General features: G+C 42.7%; 1 protein-coding gene across 1 annotated transcript; it reads left to right on the plus strand.

Moving 5' to 3' along the window:
* The first annotated feature begins 220 nt into the window (after positions 1-220).
* CIDEA (cell death inducing DFFA like effector a) lies at positions 221-18,567 on the plus strand. Its single transcript, XM_081078708.1, has 5 exons — positions 221-950; positions 8,245-8,389; positions 9,194-9,340; positions 15,198-15,379; positions 17,536-18,567. The coding sequence occupies exons 1-5, from the start codon at positions 913-915 to the stop codon at positions 17,681-17,683; spliced, it is 660 nt and encodes a 219-aa protein (XP_080934834.1). The 5' UTR covers positions 221-912; the 3' UTR covers positions 17,684-18,567.
* Positions 18,568-19,058: the final 491 nt, after the last annotated feature.

Raw genomic sequence — 19,058 nt, forward strand, 5'->3', positions numbered from 1 at the left:
CAAGAGACGTCTGCTTCAATTTTAAGAGCTCTATTGAATCCCTGACAAGCGCTATTCCCACCCCCCTCCAGAGGTTTCTAAAACATGCCGCACCGCGTCTTCTCATATGGATGTCTGTGCAAGCATGACGTGGATAGAATCGCCTTCAGCATTGGCTCGGTTCCCTTTCCTTCCTTGCTCTGAGAAAGTTCCTTACCAATAGCTAAAAAAAATTGTCAATGAAGTCCAAAAGGTTCCTTTACCCCGCCATTCCTCACACCCTTCTTACTGTCCCCAAATGCCCATGATACAGAGGGAAAGCAACAAGAAGGAAGCCAAGGCGCCTCGGAGAACCTGAGGAGCTGTGTGTACCGGTACCTGAGGCCACGTCCTCACGTCTGCAGAAACCAGCTGGCTCGAGGAACTCGGACGGAGCCTGGCGCCAGGGGTCCCAGGCCCAGCGCTGACTGGGCGCGGTCTGGGGGTCACTAATGTACACGTCCTGCGCCTCCCGCTCCCCACCTGTGGTCTAGGTTTAAAACAACACATCGCCTTTCCACAGCCGAGGCCATGCTGTCGGGGTTGGTGATGTCCCCATCTGCTCCAACCTCCATAAAGTGAGAAGTAAAGACGTTGGCACGCGACCATAAAGTGATCTGCGGAACATCTGGGGTTCCGGGGTCACCGGTACCGTTCTGTGCAGCCGTCTGGGACAGCCCCTCCCCGTGAGCGGGCACGACGGGGCGAGGACCCCTTGGAGCTCCCAGGACGCTAAGCTGCGACCTTCAGCAGAGGCCAGCCCATTGCCAAGGTCCGTGCCCTGCGGGGGTCAGGCCGCGGCCGGAGGGTTGGCCGGGCGGGGCGGGGCGGGCAGAGGCGCTTTAAGAGGCGGCGCGCGGGCGGGCAGGCGGCTTCGGAGAGCGGACCTGAGCGATGGAGACGGCCCGGGACTACGCCGGAGCCCTCATCAGGCAAGTGCGGCGCTAGCGCGGCTCAGGACTCTGCCCGCGGCCCGGCGTGCCCCGCACCCCCCTTCCCTGCTGCGCCCCGTCTCGCTCCGCACCCCACGCGCCCCGCATCCCCGCGTTCCCCGAGGCCCACGTCCGGGCGCCCTCACCCGTATCCCTGCCGCCCACGCCGCGGGCGCCCCCTGTAAGCAAAGCCCGAGCCCGCCGCGCGTCTCCTCCTCCTCCTCCTCCTCCTCCACCTCCTCCTCCTCCTCCTCCTCCTCCTCCTCCTCCTCCTCCTCCTCCTCCTCCTCCTCCTCCTCCTCCTCCTCCTCCTCCTCCTCTCACTGGCCTCAAGTGCCAGGTGTGGCGCACCTGAGGTGTGCGGGCGTCGCGAGACAGGTGACAGTGGTGAGTGCGGGAGGGGCTGCGTCTCTTGCCTTGGCAGCAGCCAGGGGTGCAGATAAGGACTCCGTCTCGGGAACTCAGAGCAACACTTCCATGGTGCATAGGGACAGGGCTTGTCGCGGTCCTGCGTATAGTGAACGGAGCTGGGGCGTGGGGACGGGCGCTGGCGGGGACTCTCGGCGGCCCAGGGTTAGCCCTCGCGTGAGCGCGGTCTCGGGGTTCCAAGGCGAGCGTGGGCTGACGCGGGGCGCGTCTCCGGCCCTGAACACTCCCTGACCCCTGCTCGCTGAGCCCGCCTAGGTTGTAACAGGCTGTTTGCAGAGGAGCCCCCCACCCTTCGCACCATCCGAAGGCGAGGACTCTGCCCAGGGAGGAATCAGAGGCCCGAGGATCCCGCAGCCTCTTTGCCCCGCTCCACGCGTAGCTCTATTGAAGGCTCGGCATCATTCCTTTCCCCCTTTTCGGCTCATTTCACATCCTGACTTACCAAACCAATCCTTGTTCGTAAGAGCCTAAAGATTCTGCGTGGCAGCAATTTTATAGATTTAAGGAGGGATCGAGGGATCGTGTTTCTCTGAAGAGTTTCAAAGAACTTCAAAGAGGATGGAAAAGACTTGTGTACTTTAAAATGGGGGTTTTCAGAGGTGGTTGATCCCAGGAAGAGAAGACAGGATCACTTTACAAAACTAGTGTGACCTAGAGGTTTCTGAACTTGGATTCTTAAAGGGGGCTGTATGTAATACTCAGGGAAAATAGCTGCCAAAACGTAAGGGGGATCAGTTTGTCGGGCACTGGCTTTCTCTTCAAAAACAAATAAAAACAAAAAAATGGAAGTCAAGCAGTGAAACCTGGGGAAGGTGAGAAACAGACTTGATTCATGTATCTTAACATGGTTTAAGCATAAAGGTAAAGACACTTGGTTTCTTTCCTGTTTTCTTCTTCTCCTTCCAGTACCACCCACCTCCCACTCCCACTCCTAGAGGGAACAACTGTGAAGAGTTGGGAGTTCAGGTGCATCCTCCAAACTTTTCTCCCATGAACAAACACCCATTCTCCAAGGTCCTTTGGACACTGAGGAGCTCCTGGGCTGAGTTTTAAAAATGGGGAGAAGGCACTGACTCCTCACTGGTATTGCCTGGAGCAGGAGGAGGAGGTAACACCTGCAGAATTAAGGATGACCCTGGCCCCTGCATCTGACCCCTACAACAGTGTCCCAAAATCCAAAATGTATCTGTGTGAGGTTTCCACAGGGTCAAGTGTGTGGTGGAAGCAACTTGCTTATGAAATGTTGGCAAATCAAAACATAAGGAAATATCTAATCTCCTGAAACACATTCCTTTTGAACTTGGCAAACTCTAGATGTGAGTGACTATTTGTTGGGACACACTGTTGTCGTATTTCTGTGAAAATCTACCTGCTTCCAAACTGAGCTGCTATAGTTCTTTGGAATCTACCTGCTTCCAAACTAAACTGGAAGAAGACAATCTGTAACACTTGTTGAAAGGAACACACTTGTCTTCCCTGCCCTTCTTTAAAACCAGGTCCAGGATGAAGATCTATGTGAGCCACAAGGTGACTGCCACGGTTGTAAATTATGGTCTTGCAGGACTTCTGTCTCAGTGCTTCTTAATTTAAACTAGCTGGTACAGTATGTCCTAATTCTGTTTGTTGTTATATATAACTGCATTTTTGCCAAGGAAGTAACTTAATCACTGTGCCCATCTTTTGTAAGATCAGCTACATATAAGAAATTATTAAATCTTAAACCAGTCATTAGTTTGTTAATCGTCTGTAATCACTAGAGGCCTTCATCATAATGAAAGCAGCCTGGTGTCTCTTAGCATACGCTGGACTTCAGGGATGTCCACAGGTCATCCTGCGGACAAAGCCTGCTCTGTCTTTGTGTCCCATCACTGATAACATTCATGTGAACTCGGAAGTTGTTATAAAGCTGATGTATTCTATTTTGTGCAAAACAGTTGCTGTTGTAGATATTTAGTACGTCTTTCCTTTTCTTGAACAAGAAACTCTAGGTTTTGTCTAGCTGCCATTTCAGTAAAAATTTTACCACAGTCGTCTTAGGGATATACTCAACAAATTGAGTTTTCTGCAAGTTAATCTGTACAGCTCATGGAGACCTAGCCAGGGCTGATGAATACTTTCCAAGCTGCCTTATTTCTCTGCATTCCCATACTTGCCACCACCACTTCCCTTCTTAACATTCTCATTGCCACTCTTGCCTTTGGCGATAGTGCTCAGTTCACATACATCATCTACCCCTGTCTGTTCTTTATTACTTCATATGGGTTACTCCTTTTCCACCTAGCAATAAAATGTGGCGCTTCCTCAGCCATCATTTCACTCTGAATAGTTCCTGGGTGGTATCTTCCCTGGCTATATAAAGCCACCTCATCACTGCTGACACAAAAATGTTTCTCTGGCTCAGACAGAACTTGTTCCTAGGACTGCCTTTTCCTCCAGCACTTTCAGAATAAACATCCATCTGTAGGGGGCCGTATAAAGATGCTTTCTTATTACCTGTGGGGGTTAGCTTTGTTTTACTGGAGTAAAATTCACATCTACTCTCAGTCTGTGTTTGTCACTTTATTTCACACTTATAAGTTGAGGACTCCTCAGTTCCCGGGGGGGGGGGGGGGTGGCTACAAAGACTCTCTGTTTCCCTCACTTCTGGGAGATATGTCCCTTCACAGTTTTCAAGATTAATTCTATGAAGTCTAACTTATTATCTTGATTTCCTCGAAACAATCTATTTCCTTGAACAGCCCTATTTCCTTGTTGTTGTTGTTGTTGTTTTCCTTTTAGTGAGCTATTTCCCTTCCTGCTTCATATGGTCATCTGTACTTTCCCAGGACTCTGAGGTGACTGATGTATGTTATGTCTAAAAGCAGAATTCTAAGGCTTCTCAGTGCTCCTATTTCAACATTGGTATATTAAGAAATTGAGGAAGAATAGCAACACACTTTAGGCATTGTGCTAATGGCCAGTGACATAAATTATTCTGTTAAGAAGACCAAAAGTGAATTGGATTGATACGTTGCTTTGTTCACGTAGCTAGCTGGTTAATCCTGCTGTGCTGGAGCAGTTGGAGCAGATTAAGCTCTCATATAGTATTTGTTAAATAGTATTTGTTAAATAGTATTTGTTAAATAGTATTTGTTAAATAGGTCTAGTATATGTAAAATTTCATTTAACCTCTTTCTATGTTGTATATAAGGTAGTCTTGTTTTTACATAATTTGGCACATCAAATCACTCATCCTGTTTCTTGAAAAGAATGGCAGAATTTAATTTCCATGTCTTCAAATATTCTGTTATGTGTGCTCCATAAGCCTTTGCTTCAACAATGACCCAGTTTTCCATTAGGAAACGTAACAGGTAAGAAGAAGAATAGACTCAATGTCCTTTTTCATTAAGGATGGCTATCTTAAGGATACTGTGAAGAGAGAGGACCAGAAATGACTGCCAGCACTTGTCAGAGTTAAAAGACAATAAAGAACTTTGTATAACCAGCTGTGCTAGGTCACTGGAGCATTGGTGCTTACTAAGGTGTGAGTGTTTTCCAATGAGGAGATATGGAACCACAACTAACTAGGTCAAAGCTGTTCATGCCCACAATGTGTGCCATTGACCACCAGGGTCTGGACCTAAGTTTCTAAGACATGAACTTTGTTCTCCCATATCTCTGATTTTTGTCTTAGCCTATCTTTTACTCAGTGACTAGATCACATGCCAACAGGGGTTTAGGTGCTGTGGGGAAGTAAAAAGTGCACAGACAGACCCTGACCTGGTAGGCATAGATTCTAAAAGGCCACATGGGCAATGGCAATGACTTCCTGCTGTGGGGGAGGAGAGGCTCTTACCAGTGGAAGTCCAGGGTTCCCCTCTACTCTAGGAGGATTGGCACCTGGTAGGGCAGGCACCATGGTGCGAAAGTAGGCACTGGGTTCAAACCCCTGTGCTGCACTTGCTAACTCTGACCTTATTAATTGCCTAATGTTCTGAGCCTCAGTTTTCCTTAACTGTAATACTTGTCCTGTAGAGTTGTTAGGTAATGTGCTAATGTATACAGTGTTTAGCACAGAGCAGAACTCATATCTTTCTCTCTCTCCTCCTCATAGGGACTTTGCCAGCAAATTTAAGTTTCAGATGCTATGATTAGGTTGAGAACAAAGCCAGGTTCTAATGGACAATCCTCGCTGCCTTGTCTACCAGCTCACAGGGATGAGACTGTGAGCGAATTCTCTGTAGCATCAGCTCATCAGAATGTGGGCATCTTGTTCATTGTGTTGTGTAACCAAGGACCTGGCGTAACTGCTTGGAATCAGGGCAAAAGTTCAGAGGCTGATGCCAATGCCACTGCTGCATTGGTTCAGGCTCTGACTTACTCCGTGAATCTCTTATTCTGACGGGGAGCCTGCATTGGAGACCTCTGACCTGGCACAGTCCCATTGCAGTTGTCTCCCTGGAAACAAAGTGTACAGTGACTCTGGTGGCCTAAAGGGAAAGGAGCTGAGGATGTGAACAGAGAATGCTGTTGTCCTTTCAGCCACCAAGCAGCTCTTCCTCACGGTGTTCCTAACACGTTTACTGCTTGAGGTTTGAAGTTCAGAGAGATGATCCTCCACCTCTTTTCCTTATTAACTGAGTGTCCTTGAGAATCCACTCTAAGCCTAAGTTTTCTCTTCTGAGAAAATGGCTAATACTTTCCTTGTAAGTTTTGATAATAATTAGTTAACATGTGTAAAGAGTTCACACATCACTGGCTCCAGTAAGTGCTCAGATATGAACACTTCTGAAGCATAATGGGATGCTGGCTGAATATATTTGAAGCCAAATTCTTGCTAATGCCAATTTGTTGGTGAGGCATAGGGGTGAGGCACAGACGTGCTATTATGGCGACTCTCCTGAAACATGGTAACACGAATTTGTTTGCGAGCTGGTACACTACAATACTATCAGGTTTTCATATAGCAAATTACTTGGTAAGTCATTCAATTTTCACTTATGTCCATTTATAGAGCTTCAAGTTAAGCAACATACTATGTAAAAGTTATATGCCTAGTACTAAGCTAGGCATTATGGGAGATACAATAAAGAAGGCTTTGTCCATAAGGAAATTCCAATGGGAAATAGTTGGGAAAATAAAGTATAGATAAATGACTATGTATGTATAAAACTAAAGTGCTAAATTCTAGGTAATAGGCATTTGAAAACAGTATGGGTGTTCTCTAAAATTTTAGCCTTCATTGGGTTAATCTAGAGAAACTGTTGTGTCAGAAAGCAGTGGTATCCTCACTTTGTATCTTCTACATGGTTGTCCTTGTGTCATTCTCGGCAATCTCATTGTACAAGTACCACTCCAAATTGTCAGCAACTATTTGAGCACCTGAAATAAGTGAGCTCAGTTCTGGTGTGCGAACAGTACAGCTGTAGATAATAGTTCCTCAGGGGCTGGGGGGATTAAATGAGGTCACATGTTGCTTATCACAGCGTCCAACACGAAGTAAGATCTGCCTGAATCATTGCTAATTTCTGTTTATATTCTTTTGAATAATTTCTTTATGGATATATTCCTAAGTGTAAAAAAGCCCACAATCTTGGGTGGAAGCTCTTTATACATTGCTGGCCTGGTCTCCAAAGAAACTGAACCACTTTCTAGTGCCACCAGCAAGGTACATCTGCTTCTCTTCATGGAGTTATTTTCAAAGTACTTCTTGAATGTTGGTCTAAAAGTGTGCTATGGTGTGTCAAAGCTGGTTTCCTATTTCTTTAATTGCGATCAAAACTTTATATGTTTACTAATATGCAAACTTTTCTCATTCTTTAGTTAGTAACTCGTAGTGTGTGGTATCTAGATGACCTTCATGAGGCAGAGAAATGGTGCCTGGGGCTGAATCCCAGCTCTGGCTCCTACTAGCTATGGGAAACTAGGTCACTAGCCTGGTTTCCTCATCTACAAATTGAGAAAAACAGGACTATCACAGTTTCTGAGGATTAAGTGAGTTAATATTTATAAAGCAAAATATGTGTTTGTTTAATAACTTCTAAAGTAGTAAGCACCTTATCAGCATTTTATTGCTTTTTTATAGTTGCTAGGTAACTAAAATATAATAACCAAGTGTTGAGGATTTTAACTCAGAAAATTAGTCTTGATTTGGTTTTGCTACTGTTATTTTTTTCCTCCATGTTAGTTTTTTTTAATAGAGAAATTTTGAATTAATTCTTTGATAAATGTGGAACACTTCAAACACTTCAAAGTGTCATGTGACATATGGCCCAAAGTTCTTTTCCTTCTTTTTATTCCAACCACAGTTATTATAGTATTCTGTTTTTCCTCATTTATCCTGTTATTTTTTTAATTTGATTATTGCCATAGTGATTAATATCTAGTTTTTCAATTTCTGGCTTCATCTTATTGTACAAATATGGAACGTGTATGTGTATGTGTGTGTGTGTCTAATTTTTAAACTCCGCTTAGCTACTCCGTGGTCTCTAGAAATCATTTTAGATTTTTCAGCTTTAAAACCCATGTTTGCAGAATATAATTCTTATTTCTTTTTTGAGTTTAGTGTCTTTATCATTTCTTCTCAACTAGTTACTGCAAGGACTTTGAATGTTCTGATAAAATAGGGGTAATGATGGTTGTGATTTTAATTTTATGTATTTTTGTTTGTCCCTTGGATATTGGAAGATAGACGTAGGTAGGTAGGTAGGTAGGTAGATAGATTGATAGATGGCTGATAGAATTTTTAATCCCCAACCATTGAATATCTTTCTTTTAAATGCAAATATTAAAATTGTTTTATTTCTTTGTACTTCAAAACTTTCTTTAAAGACCTTTTTAAAAAGTGATGTCAAATATAATTTTTACTTTTCTCCTCCATTTCCAGGCCTCTCACATTTATGGGATCACAGACTAAGAGAGTCCTGCTCACTCCCCTCATGCATTCAGCTCGCCCTTTCCGAGTCTCCAACCATGACAGAAGCAGCCGGCGGGGAGTGATGGCAAGCAGTCTGAAGGAGCTCCTGAGCAAGGTACCATGGGCGGCAGTGCCTCACACCAGTTCTCAGAAGGCCCAGGGTCTTGGGTACAAAGCCAATGCAGACACAGAAAGGTCCATGTCTTGGCCTTGGAGAGTTGGGTGGGGGATAGGATGAGGGGTGAAGAGGGGCATTTCTAAGTGGCTAAAGGAGAATGAAAGAATTAAAGGAAACATTGCATCTCTGTACCATAAAAGATTTAGGTACAGAAACAAAAACCATAAAAACAGTCATCAGTTGATAATGTAACTTTATTTCTTTCACAAGGGAGAATATAGGGAAGCAACAGACTTTAGAAATCTGTTTTTTGTTATAAAGGCTAAAGAAGAATAGTCCTTAATCTAAAAGTGTCCTAGATCACCAAATAAGAATCGCATGGAGGCGTAACCTAGACACAGACACCCATGGAAATGAGAAACGTGTGTCCAACATGCAGGCTCCGAAGCAGGATAGATATTCAAATACGCCATGTGAGACTCAGGTTCCTTAAATATCATATGTACTGGATTTTTATTTGTCAAAATAAGTAGGTAATTTTAGAAACTGTAAATATTATTAAATGTAATCATTTATCTCATGTCATTGAAATCTCTGAAGAAGATAGGTCTCTTCAAAATTGTAACTTCTCTTTTTCCAAGCAAAGATTGAATCCCAGGTACCAATTAAGGTATATCTTGACCACTAAAATTCAATCAAAATCAGCCAGCTCTTCTGAAACTATAATGTAATCAATGGCTGTGAATGGTCAAAGTGGAATCTCCTGCTTCATTCCATGTCTCTGATGTGTTGCCACCCTAGACTCTGGATGCCCTACTTATCACCAGCGGGTTGGTCACTTTGGTGCTGGAGGAAGATGGCACCATGGTAGACACAGAAGAGTTCTTTCAGACCTTGGGAGACAACACACATTTCATGATCTTGGAAAAAGGACAGAAGTGGACACCGGTAAGTAAACCTAGCTACTGGGTAGACTTTTACCTACAAAAGTGAATTCCCTACTTTGGTGTTGACTCGCCCACTTTCTAAATATGTCCTTTATATTCACCTAATAACTGGGTCTACTACCCTCAAAGGGATTCTTATAAGTCTTTCTAGGAAATGTAGCATTTTTGTGAACTTGGGCTGTATGATTTAAAGCAAATAATTCTGAGGGACAAACTTTGGCCAGTGAGTAGCTATAGATACTGTTAAAGCCTGTAGGTATGACCTGTTGACCATTCATTGTCTCTGTCCTCAGGAGGCTGGCAAGCTAACATAGCCAATGAAATTAGGTGTGTGTGTGTGTGTGTGTGTGTGAACATAGTGATTTAGAAAAGAGATAGAAATAAAGGCTTTGATTTCTGGAAAACTATAGAATATATATATATATATATACATATATATATGTATATATGTATATATATATATATATCTTGGAAAATCCTCCCACTAAAAATGTTAAGCAAAATATTAAAACATCTTTTCATATGCCTAACTGACCTTTAAGAAAGGGAAATCCCCAGAGGCCAAACATTTTATGGGAGCCAGAATCGATAGAGGAAAGCAAACACTGAAGCTGGCATCTCGTCCTGTGGGCATCCACTGACCTCAGTAACTAAGGGCTTCAGTTTTGGTGGATGCTGGGAGGACAGGAGACAAAGTCTTGGGCTAACAGAAAGTGGGGGTCAGATTAGAGATGCCGACATAAAGTAGAGAATCTTAAAGGTCTCTCCTGAGAATCTGTGGGACAGCTGCCCTCATGAAGTTTTAGGGACTGTTGATTCTAAAATCACCCAAGCTGGGAGTTTAGTTTATAGAGACTCAGGAAGGAAGCATCAGTGGAAGGAGATTACTCATTGAATTCTCTTTATTCAAATAGTCTCTTCCTCCAGCCCCAGTGATTCAGGGTTGATGTTCCCCCGCATGACTAGCAGGAGCAAATAGGCTTGGAATGAACATTGATCCAGGCAGAAATAACAAAGTCAGGCTTACAAAGACCTCAGATGTTGGGTCATCAAACACGCAGTATATAATAAGTATATTTTAAATGTTCAAAGAAATATAAAAAGTAATCTAAAGTAAGAAGGAATAAGAGGAAATAAAAAACTAGATAGACTTGGAAAAATCAAATAGAATTTGTAGAAATGAAAAATATAGCAATTAAAATAAATGAAGACTCAGACAGGACTAAAGATAATAATAAAAGACCTGGGAGACATGTCTAAAGAAGGTTCCCATGCTGTAACAAAAAGAGAGGTGGAAAACAGGATGGAAGTTGGAGGCATGACTGAGAAGATCTAATGTATGTCTAAAAGGCATCCGCAAGGTGTTATTTTTTTAAACAAGACTCAACAAACAAACCGTTTTTTAAATGGCAAATTCAACTCCATTAAGAAATTTGTCATCAAAAGATCCTATAAAGGAAGTAAAACAATAATCCACAAATGGGGAGGAGGTATTTTCAACATAACCTGACAAAGGATAAGTATTCGGCCAATTTAAAGAACTCACACAAATCAATAAGGGAAACAACAGACAATCTGATAGAAAAATGGGCAAAAAACAGGGACAGCCATCTGCAGAATGGACAATAAATCATAGGGAAAATGCTCAACCTCATTGGTGACTAGGAAAGCAAGTTAGAACCACAATAAGATACTCTTTCACACCATTATTAGATTTGTTACTGTTAGGCTTTTAAATTTTTTCTTTTTTCCCCTTCTCCGCCAACTCCAGTTCAAGCCGTTGTTTAGTTGCCGATCATGGTAGCCCACGGGTGCTCATGGTAGCCCACAACTGTCCGAACCGGCGACCTCAGGAGCACAGCACTCCAACCACCTGAGCCACTGAGCCGGCCCTTTAAATTTTGTTCATTTTTCAAGATATGGAGCAATGAACTCTCTTATGCTCCCACCAACAACTATTTAAAACAACATACCTTTATCCCATAGAGTTGAACTAAGTAAGTCCATTCCTAGACATATACCCAACACTCGATATCCAGCTATGTGCTTCTATGTAAATACACATAAATAAACACACTACTGTATATTCGTTGAATGGAATACTCTTCTGCTGTGAAAATGCATGAAGTACATCTATCTATATGGATAAATCTCAACAACTATGTTGAGTGAAAACATGGCAGTATGATACATTAAGCAAATGCTCCTCAAACTTTTTGATCTCCCTTTACACTCTCCAAAACTAATAATCCAATTAGCTTTTGTTTGTGTGGATTATATCAATAGAATTCATACTCATTGATCAGGGTTTTTTGACTGGGGATGATTTTGCACCTCAGGGGACATTTGGCAATACCTGAAGACCTTTTTGATTGTTACAACTGGGACAGGTATACTACTGGCATCTAGTGGGTAGGGACCAGAGATGCTGCTAAATACAATGCACAGAACAGCCCCCACAGTGAAGAATTATCTGGCCCCAAATGTCATAGTGCCGAGGTTGAGAAACTAAGCTATAGATATTTCCCATATTCAAAATTAAAATTGATAAAATTTTAAACATTTATTACTTCATTAAAAATAATAACCCCATACAGGTTATAGAAATCACATTTTTAATGAAAAAACTATTTTCAAAACAAAAATATTCAGTGCGGAGTGGCATTGTTTTGGATTTTTGCAAATCTCTCTAATGCCTCACCTAATGGAAGATAGCTAAATTTTCATATCTTCTTCAATATTCAATCTGTTGTGATATATTGTTTGGATGAAAGTGTGTGAATAAAATATAACCTCACATATATAGGTAGTTAGAAAAGAAAGATTATTTTAATAATCTTTACAGATGATTGAGGATATTCTTCTTTGAGACTACACGAAAACTCAACAAACGATGATTTCAAAAAGGCTAGCTGCAGTGTGAATGTGAAGGCATACCTGTGAAGTTTTCCTCCTCTGTTACATTGGAATCCATTGGTCTATCTTGTACTTTAATGGATCTTTTTGGCAGGGATGATTTTGTAACATCATGCATTAGTCATTAGAAAATATTGATTTTGAGTTATGCAGGTTTCCCAAATGTACAGTGGAGAACACCTCTACTTGTGAGAAAATGAGAACAAAAAAGCAAATTGCATCTTAGTGTGTCTTATAAAAATAGTTTTGACCTCTCAATCCTCTGAAAGGATCTCAGGATCCCCCAGATATCTCCAAACTACATTTTGAGAACCTCTGCATTTAACCATTTATAGATAATTTAAAATATATATATATATAAAATTAGCTATATGATATTTAAGATACACATATGCTAAAAATAAGTAAGGGAATGATGTACAACATAGATGGTTTCCTCTTGGGAGGTGGAGGAATATAATTGGGAGAAGCACATAGCATGATAATGTTTGTTTTATATAGAGTGGGTACACCCATCATCTCATTGTTCCTTATTTTTACATATATGTACACTCCTATATATGGCAAATACTTCATAACTTTTCTAACTAAAAGAAGAAAAGCTACAGACCAATTATAAAAAGCATAACATTTAAAATAAAGTATCTTTAAAGCACATGATCATGCCAGTAGATTGGAAGACCATGGGGTCAATTAGATAAATCTTTGAAAAGACAATCTTGGGCTGTACTGCTTCTTGTTTGAGGAAAGTGTAGGCAGAATAATGGCCCCCAAAGATGTCCTTGTCCTAATCCTGGAACCTATGAATGTGTTACTTTCTGTGACAAAAGGGATTTGGCAGATATGATTAAGTTAAGTTCTGGAGATGGGGAGATGATCCTGGATTACCCAGTGGGTCAGGTAATCACAGGGTCTTTGTAAGAGGGATGCAGGAGGGCCAGAGTGAGGGCCAGAAGCAAAGAGAAGGAATGATGTGAGGAAGGGCCATGAGCCAAGGCCTGTGGGCCACTTTGGAAGCCCGAAAAGGCAAGGAAACCAAGTCTCCCCTGCAGCTTTCAGAAGGAACTAGCCCTGCAGGCTCATTTTGTACGCAGAACTTTCAGACCTGTAAGAGCATAAACATAAATTTGTGCTGTTTTAAGTCACTAAATTTGTGGTAATTTGTTACAGCAGCAATAGGAAACTAATTCAGATGGGAAGGATATTTTTCGTTTGTTTTTATGTACGAGAGACTCAGTTACTAGCGGGAATTGGTTAATATGTGGCATGTGTAAGCCCCCAGAGTGGGTGGGCGCTGGGATGCTGGGATACTGAGCTGAAGTACAGGGCTGTTGATAGGGTACAAAAAAGTCTGTGAGGTGACAGTTCAAGAAGGGGCCTAAAGCCATCTCAGTCTATTAGCGGCCTGGGTGACATGTGAGTTTCGGTTGGAGTCTTCCACTTTTCAACCATCTTCCTTCAGGATGGAAATGGACACCTCACAGCTGATTACAGATTCTACCCAACTTGGAGATGTTTTTACCAGTGAGGCAAATTTTGACTTGGAGGAGAACGTCCAGCCAAGAAACAGCCACCAGGGGTCTCCCTTCTTCAGTCTACAAGCCTGAAAGCCTGTGAGGAAGTACCTCCTTAAAGCACTTTCAGAAAGAGGACAGAGAGGCAATCATTGCCTTCTTCCTTAGCAGGTTATAAAACTCCATACGCCTTGTGTTAGGTCACAAGCAGAAGAGCTGTGTGAGCGCATCTTGATTTTGATTTAAGATCAAGACTCAAGGAAGACATTTCAAGAAAGTAAGATAAAACTTTCATATGGCAGAAAGGAACAAGAGGCAAAAAAAAAGAGTTGTAGTAGAATTATAGGTGAAAACCCCTTTTAATTCTGCAATCTTGATTTTTAAAAATAATGTTTCCTAAATGATGGAGAGTTTGTGCCCCTAAAGTGAAGAGGCTGCAGGACCTCTTCTGCATTAAACAATGGGCGATGACCAGAAGTTCTCGTGGCATTATGTTCTGTGGGTGAGGAAAGAAGAGAGGCTCCAGGGTTTGGTTACTTTTTGGAGAATTTATGTTTTAACTTCAATAGATAGTAGATTACTGTCGTTATGAATTTAACATTCAGAGCCTCGGCTGCTCCCAACTCCAGAGGTTTGTGAGATTTTGTAACTATTGATTTATGTAAATTTGAATCTTGAATACTGTGAGATCTATGTTAAGCAAACCCTAGGATAATTAGCCCCTGGGCCCAGCATTTGTACTCAGGGACAGCTCTTCTCTCTTCTTATTTCTTCAAAGATTTAACGTGGAAAATTATATTACAGTGCTGTTTATAAAGGTCTCTGACTTTCTCCTCCCAACTTGAAGGGTCTGTGATGTTACAGGTAGATTGAGAGTGGATATTGTTACCAAACAGCTTCCAGTGCCCCCAAGAAGTCAGCTTTCATCCGAAGTCCTGGGAAAATTCTCATACTGCCCCATACTGTAGCCATGTGATTCTGAAGCTTTCTGCCCAGAAATGTCTTGTAAAAGGGAAACAACGCTGCCTGCTTCTCTTTAAGCAGACTGTGTCATAGTCATAAGACCGTCCATGTCAATCAAGTAACCATGGTTGCCTTCAGTGACCAGTGTGAGTGCCTCTTAATACCATGTGTCAACAGCACAACCACTTACTGATCCTTGGGTCCTGAAACCCAAGCTCTGAAGCTGAATCAGTCATACAAAGTAACTAAACCCCGTGTAGATTTAAAAAGGATACTTTCTTATGGGTTTTGACATGATAGCAGCATAAGCATATTGTTCTGGTAAAAACATTCCTCAAATAATTAGCAGCTTAGTCACTAACAGATTTTAAACCTACAGTCAAAACTAAATAAAACCAGAATTACAGGATTTGCATGTCATACAAGGGGTAATCCTCAAGTCTCTTCTTCCCTTCACTGTTCTAGAGTAGTACCTACATCCCCACTCGCCAGCAGCCAAAGAAATCAGGAATAGCAAAAATCACCTTTGACTTGTACAAGCTGAGTCCCAAAGATGTCATCGGCTGCCTCAATGTGAAGGCCACCATGTATGAGATGTATTCGGTGTCCTATGACTTCCGGTGTACGGGGCTCAAGGCCCTGCTAAGGTAACAGTCTTTGGGGTCAACTTTGGGGTCTGGAAAATGCACGCGGCTCAGTGCAGGCAGCTGTCCCCAGCTTGCTCCTCTGCATTCCCAGGGCCCAGCCCCAAGGAGGCCCTGACGTGACCAGTAGCCATTGAAGTTCACTTTAATTCATATTGTCATATGGAAGTTTAACTGTGATGCAAAACTTATTTCAGAAAACAGAAAGTCTTGAGCCAAAATATATTTTTTTCTCCAGAGACCATTAAATACAATGGAAACAAAAATTTAATAAATATAAAGAAGAACCAAATTTCTTTTATAAACTAGACCTGTGCATTTTAAAACATTAATTCTAAGCAATGACACTAAACCCGGAGCCATGGAGATTCTGACCTGGTTTGTACAGAGTAGCCACCCAAACCTGGATAAATACTCTTTTGCATATATTGCTGTATTATTGCTAACTTGAAGCTAATGGTAAGGTGGCATGGGAACATGGCTGGGGCTGGCTGGCTACACAGCATCCCAGGGAAGCCCATAGAGGACAGATCCCCAATCCGTACCCCAACCTATTTGAACAAATCACCAGAATCTCTCCATGTATATAGCCAGGAAGGACACCTTGCCACTGAGCCCTGGACTGAGAGAGACTCCTGCAGTCCCTCCCAGCCTTGCCTCTGAGCAACCAGGTGTGTGACCTTTAACAAGTTACTTAATATCTCTAGCCTCAGTTTCATCATCTTTAAAATGAGAAGGTTACTTCCAAGTTCTTCACGATTGCACCGGCTGTAAATACACCTGGATCTAGCCCTCCGGTGAATTTGTCATTAATTCTCTATAGCACTAATTCTCTGTGGAGGGATGGATGGAAGGAGAGACTGACAGTGGCAGAAAGTCTTTGAAGCTGATCTAAAAGTATTGCAACTGCTGACTCCAGTCTCTCTGTACAGCCCCTCTGGGCAGGGCCCTATCTGCTTCTCTGAGTGTGCTGGCTCATTCCCTCTACTGTCCCACAAGGACTGCTCTGATCTTCCCAGAGCATAGCCAGGTGGGGAAATGCTTTGGAAATGAGACTGCTCTCCTCTGACAGGTCTCCAGGCCCCGGCACAAGGTCAGCTTGGCAGTAGCTTCTGCGTGGCCTCCGTTTCTCACTTAGAACCATCAGCAGCTGACTCCTAAACAACTGTTATTGTCCTAGTGTTGAAATCTTGACTCAGGGGAGCTTCTTCTTGCTGAAATGGGAGAAAATAGTTAGATTGCTTGACTATTAAAGTAAGGCAAGAGAGTTACAATAACTTAGAAAAGTGTAATGAGGAAGTAAACATCACCCAAAATTCAGCCTTCTTGTCACTATTTCTTAGCATCTGATAGATCTGAGGATACCACAAATAGCCACAGAAGTCACAAAGACCCCCAAATCAAAGGCATCACCTGCTGGAGCCCCATGGTGGGATGCCAGGAGCAGAGGGCTGTCTCAAGTAGTGCAGTTGAGCCCCAGATTTGGCTGTCCTTATGAAGTGACAACCTTTAAAACTGGAATGAAACCCTTTAGCTTTGGACTAGGTAGAGAATAAGAATTTTAGTTAGAGCTACTTTTTTAGTCTGAAATAACATGAATAACAGACTCAGCCTTAGGACTTAGATACCACAAAAAGGTCTAGTTGGGAATGTCCCAGTCACCCTAAGCAAAGTGGGTCATAGGATCACGATTGCAGTTTTTGTAAGACTTTTCTTCAGCCTGACTTCTCCTTTCATGCCTGACTTGACAGATTTCAGTAACAAGCCCCACACACCCCCAGGCCACCAGAATAAGCAAGTGGCCAAAGGATAGGACATAGTGTGGACTCTCAGAAGCATAGTCTGCCTACTCAGCACTTTCTAGTTACTGAATGATAGGCCTTGTTTGGAAGTGACTAGTGGAAATGTCGTCCTGGTCAGTGGCATCGGTTTCACCTGGGAGCTCACAAGAAATGCAGAGACCTCCCTAGTCAGCATCTGTATGTTAGTGAGCCCAGTAGAGATGGGGGACGTGAGCACGGCCTGCTCTGAGAGCATGTTTGGGGAGGGGGGTGGATTGATAGAGAAGGGGTGCGGGTTGTGAAGAATTCCCACGCCCTCTGTTCCTCACTGGCCCAGAACTCCAAGCCTGACACTTGCCCTTGTCCTCTCTGTTGCAGGAGCCTGCTGCGATTCCTGTCCCATGCAGCCCAGGTGGCCGGACATTTTCTTATCTACACGGGCAAGCACATGCTCCGAGTGCTGGGTGACACGGAAGAGCAGACTTCTCCCAGGCTACGCTCCAGGCAGAAATTCAGGGTTGGATAGGGGCTCATCTGGCCTTGACCGATACATTCCCTTTCAAATGACAAATTTTGAAGATGCTTATGTTCCCTGATACACCACATACATGTGCACTTGTAGGCTGTCTGTCACGTCTGCTGTGGTACCCAGGTGAAAGAAAAGAGGCTTGATGGCACATGATACAGGATACCCTGAAGGGGAGGGGACATGTAAGGGCCCTATCTGGGGAGGAAGGGACACAACAGCAGAATGTCTTGGATGGCTAAGGAGCAACATGCACATGCAATAGGCCCTTTTGTCTCCTCATCTCCTGCAATAAACCAATCACAAGAATTACTTTTAATATGTGTAATACTTTCTGGTGTGTCTTACATCTTCCAGCAAAACTTTCATAGAGAAGCAAAACTCAGCCAAAAATCTTCTGCTAACAGATATAATAATCACTTTTAAGTCTTTGCTAGTACTTATGCAGCAGAAATAAGGAGCTGTCAAATGTTACTGTGGGTTTTTTTTTTTTTAATGTGGGTCCTGAAATGAGCTCAAAGGGACCCAAAAGCTTATGGAAGGTCTTTAAACAGCACTTTTAGCCTTTTTCTTTAAAAAAAGAAAGATGTGTGATGTCAGAGGAATAGTGGATAGGGGGAGGGAGGTTGACACAGTGTGAGGGAAATAAATGATAAATGTCTAACTATTACATTGTTTTGTGCACCTGAAACTAATAAAAAAAAAAAAGGAACACCTCAAATACTCCCACCAAATTTGAGTTATTTTCAAATATATGGTGATGGAAGGAGAACTGACTCTGGGTGGTGAACACATAATGTGATTTATAGATGATGTAATACAGAATTGTACACCTGAAATCTATGTAACCTTACTAACAATTGTCACCCCAATAAACTTTAATTAAAAAACAAGTAAATAAAAAGAGAAAGGAAGGAAGGAAAGCAAGGAAAGCGAGAGGGAGAGGGAGAGGGAGAGGGAGAGGGAGAGGGAGAGGGAGAGGGAGAGGGAGAGGGAGAGGGAGAGGGAGAGGGAGAGGGAGAGAGAGAGAGAAAGAGAGAGAGAAAGAGAGAGAGAAAGAAAGGAAAGAAAGAAAAGAAAGAAGGAAGGAAGGAAGGAAGGAAGGAAGGAAGGAAGGAAGGAAGGAAGGAAGGAAGGAAGGAAGGAAGAAAGAAAGAAAGAAAGAAAGAAAGAAAGAAAGAAAGAAAGAAAGAAAGAAAGAAAGAAAGAAAGAAAGAAAGAAAGAAAGAAGAAAGAAAAAGAAAGAAAGAAAGAAAATGGCTTGAAACCTGGACCTGATACATCACACTGGTGGACCATGTCTTCACTTCCTAATGTTACTATGTTCTCAGTCGGGACCCTTGGTTGCAAGTGACAGAACTCTGGCACAGTGCAG

Source organism: Rhinolophus hipposideros (assembly GCF_964194185.1).
Source record: "Rhinolophus hipposideros genome assembly, chromosome: 17".
NCBI lineage: Eukaryota > Metazoa > Chordata > Mammalia > Chiroptera > Rhinolophidae > Rhinolophus > Rhinolophus hipposideros.

Coding starts and splice junctions, on each gene's coding strand:
- CIDEA (XM_081078708.1), top strand. CDS start 913: ATGGAGACGGCCCGGGACTACGCCGGAGCCCTCATCAG. Junction 8,390..9,193: donor TGAAGGAGCTCCTGAGCAAG/GTACCATGGGCG, acceptor TTGCCACCCTAG/ACTCTGGATGCCCTACTTAT. Junction 15,380..17,535: donor GGGCTCAAGGCCCTGCTAAG/GTAACAGTCTTT, acceptor TCTCTGTTGCAG/GAGCCTGCTGCGATTCCTGT.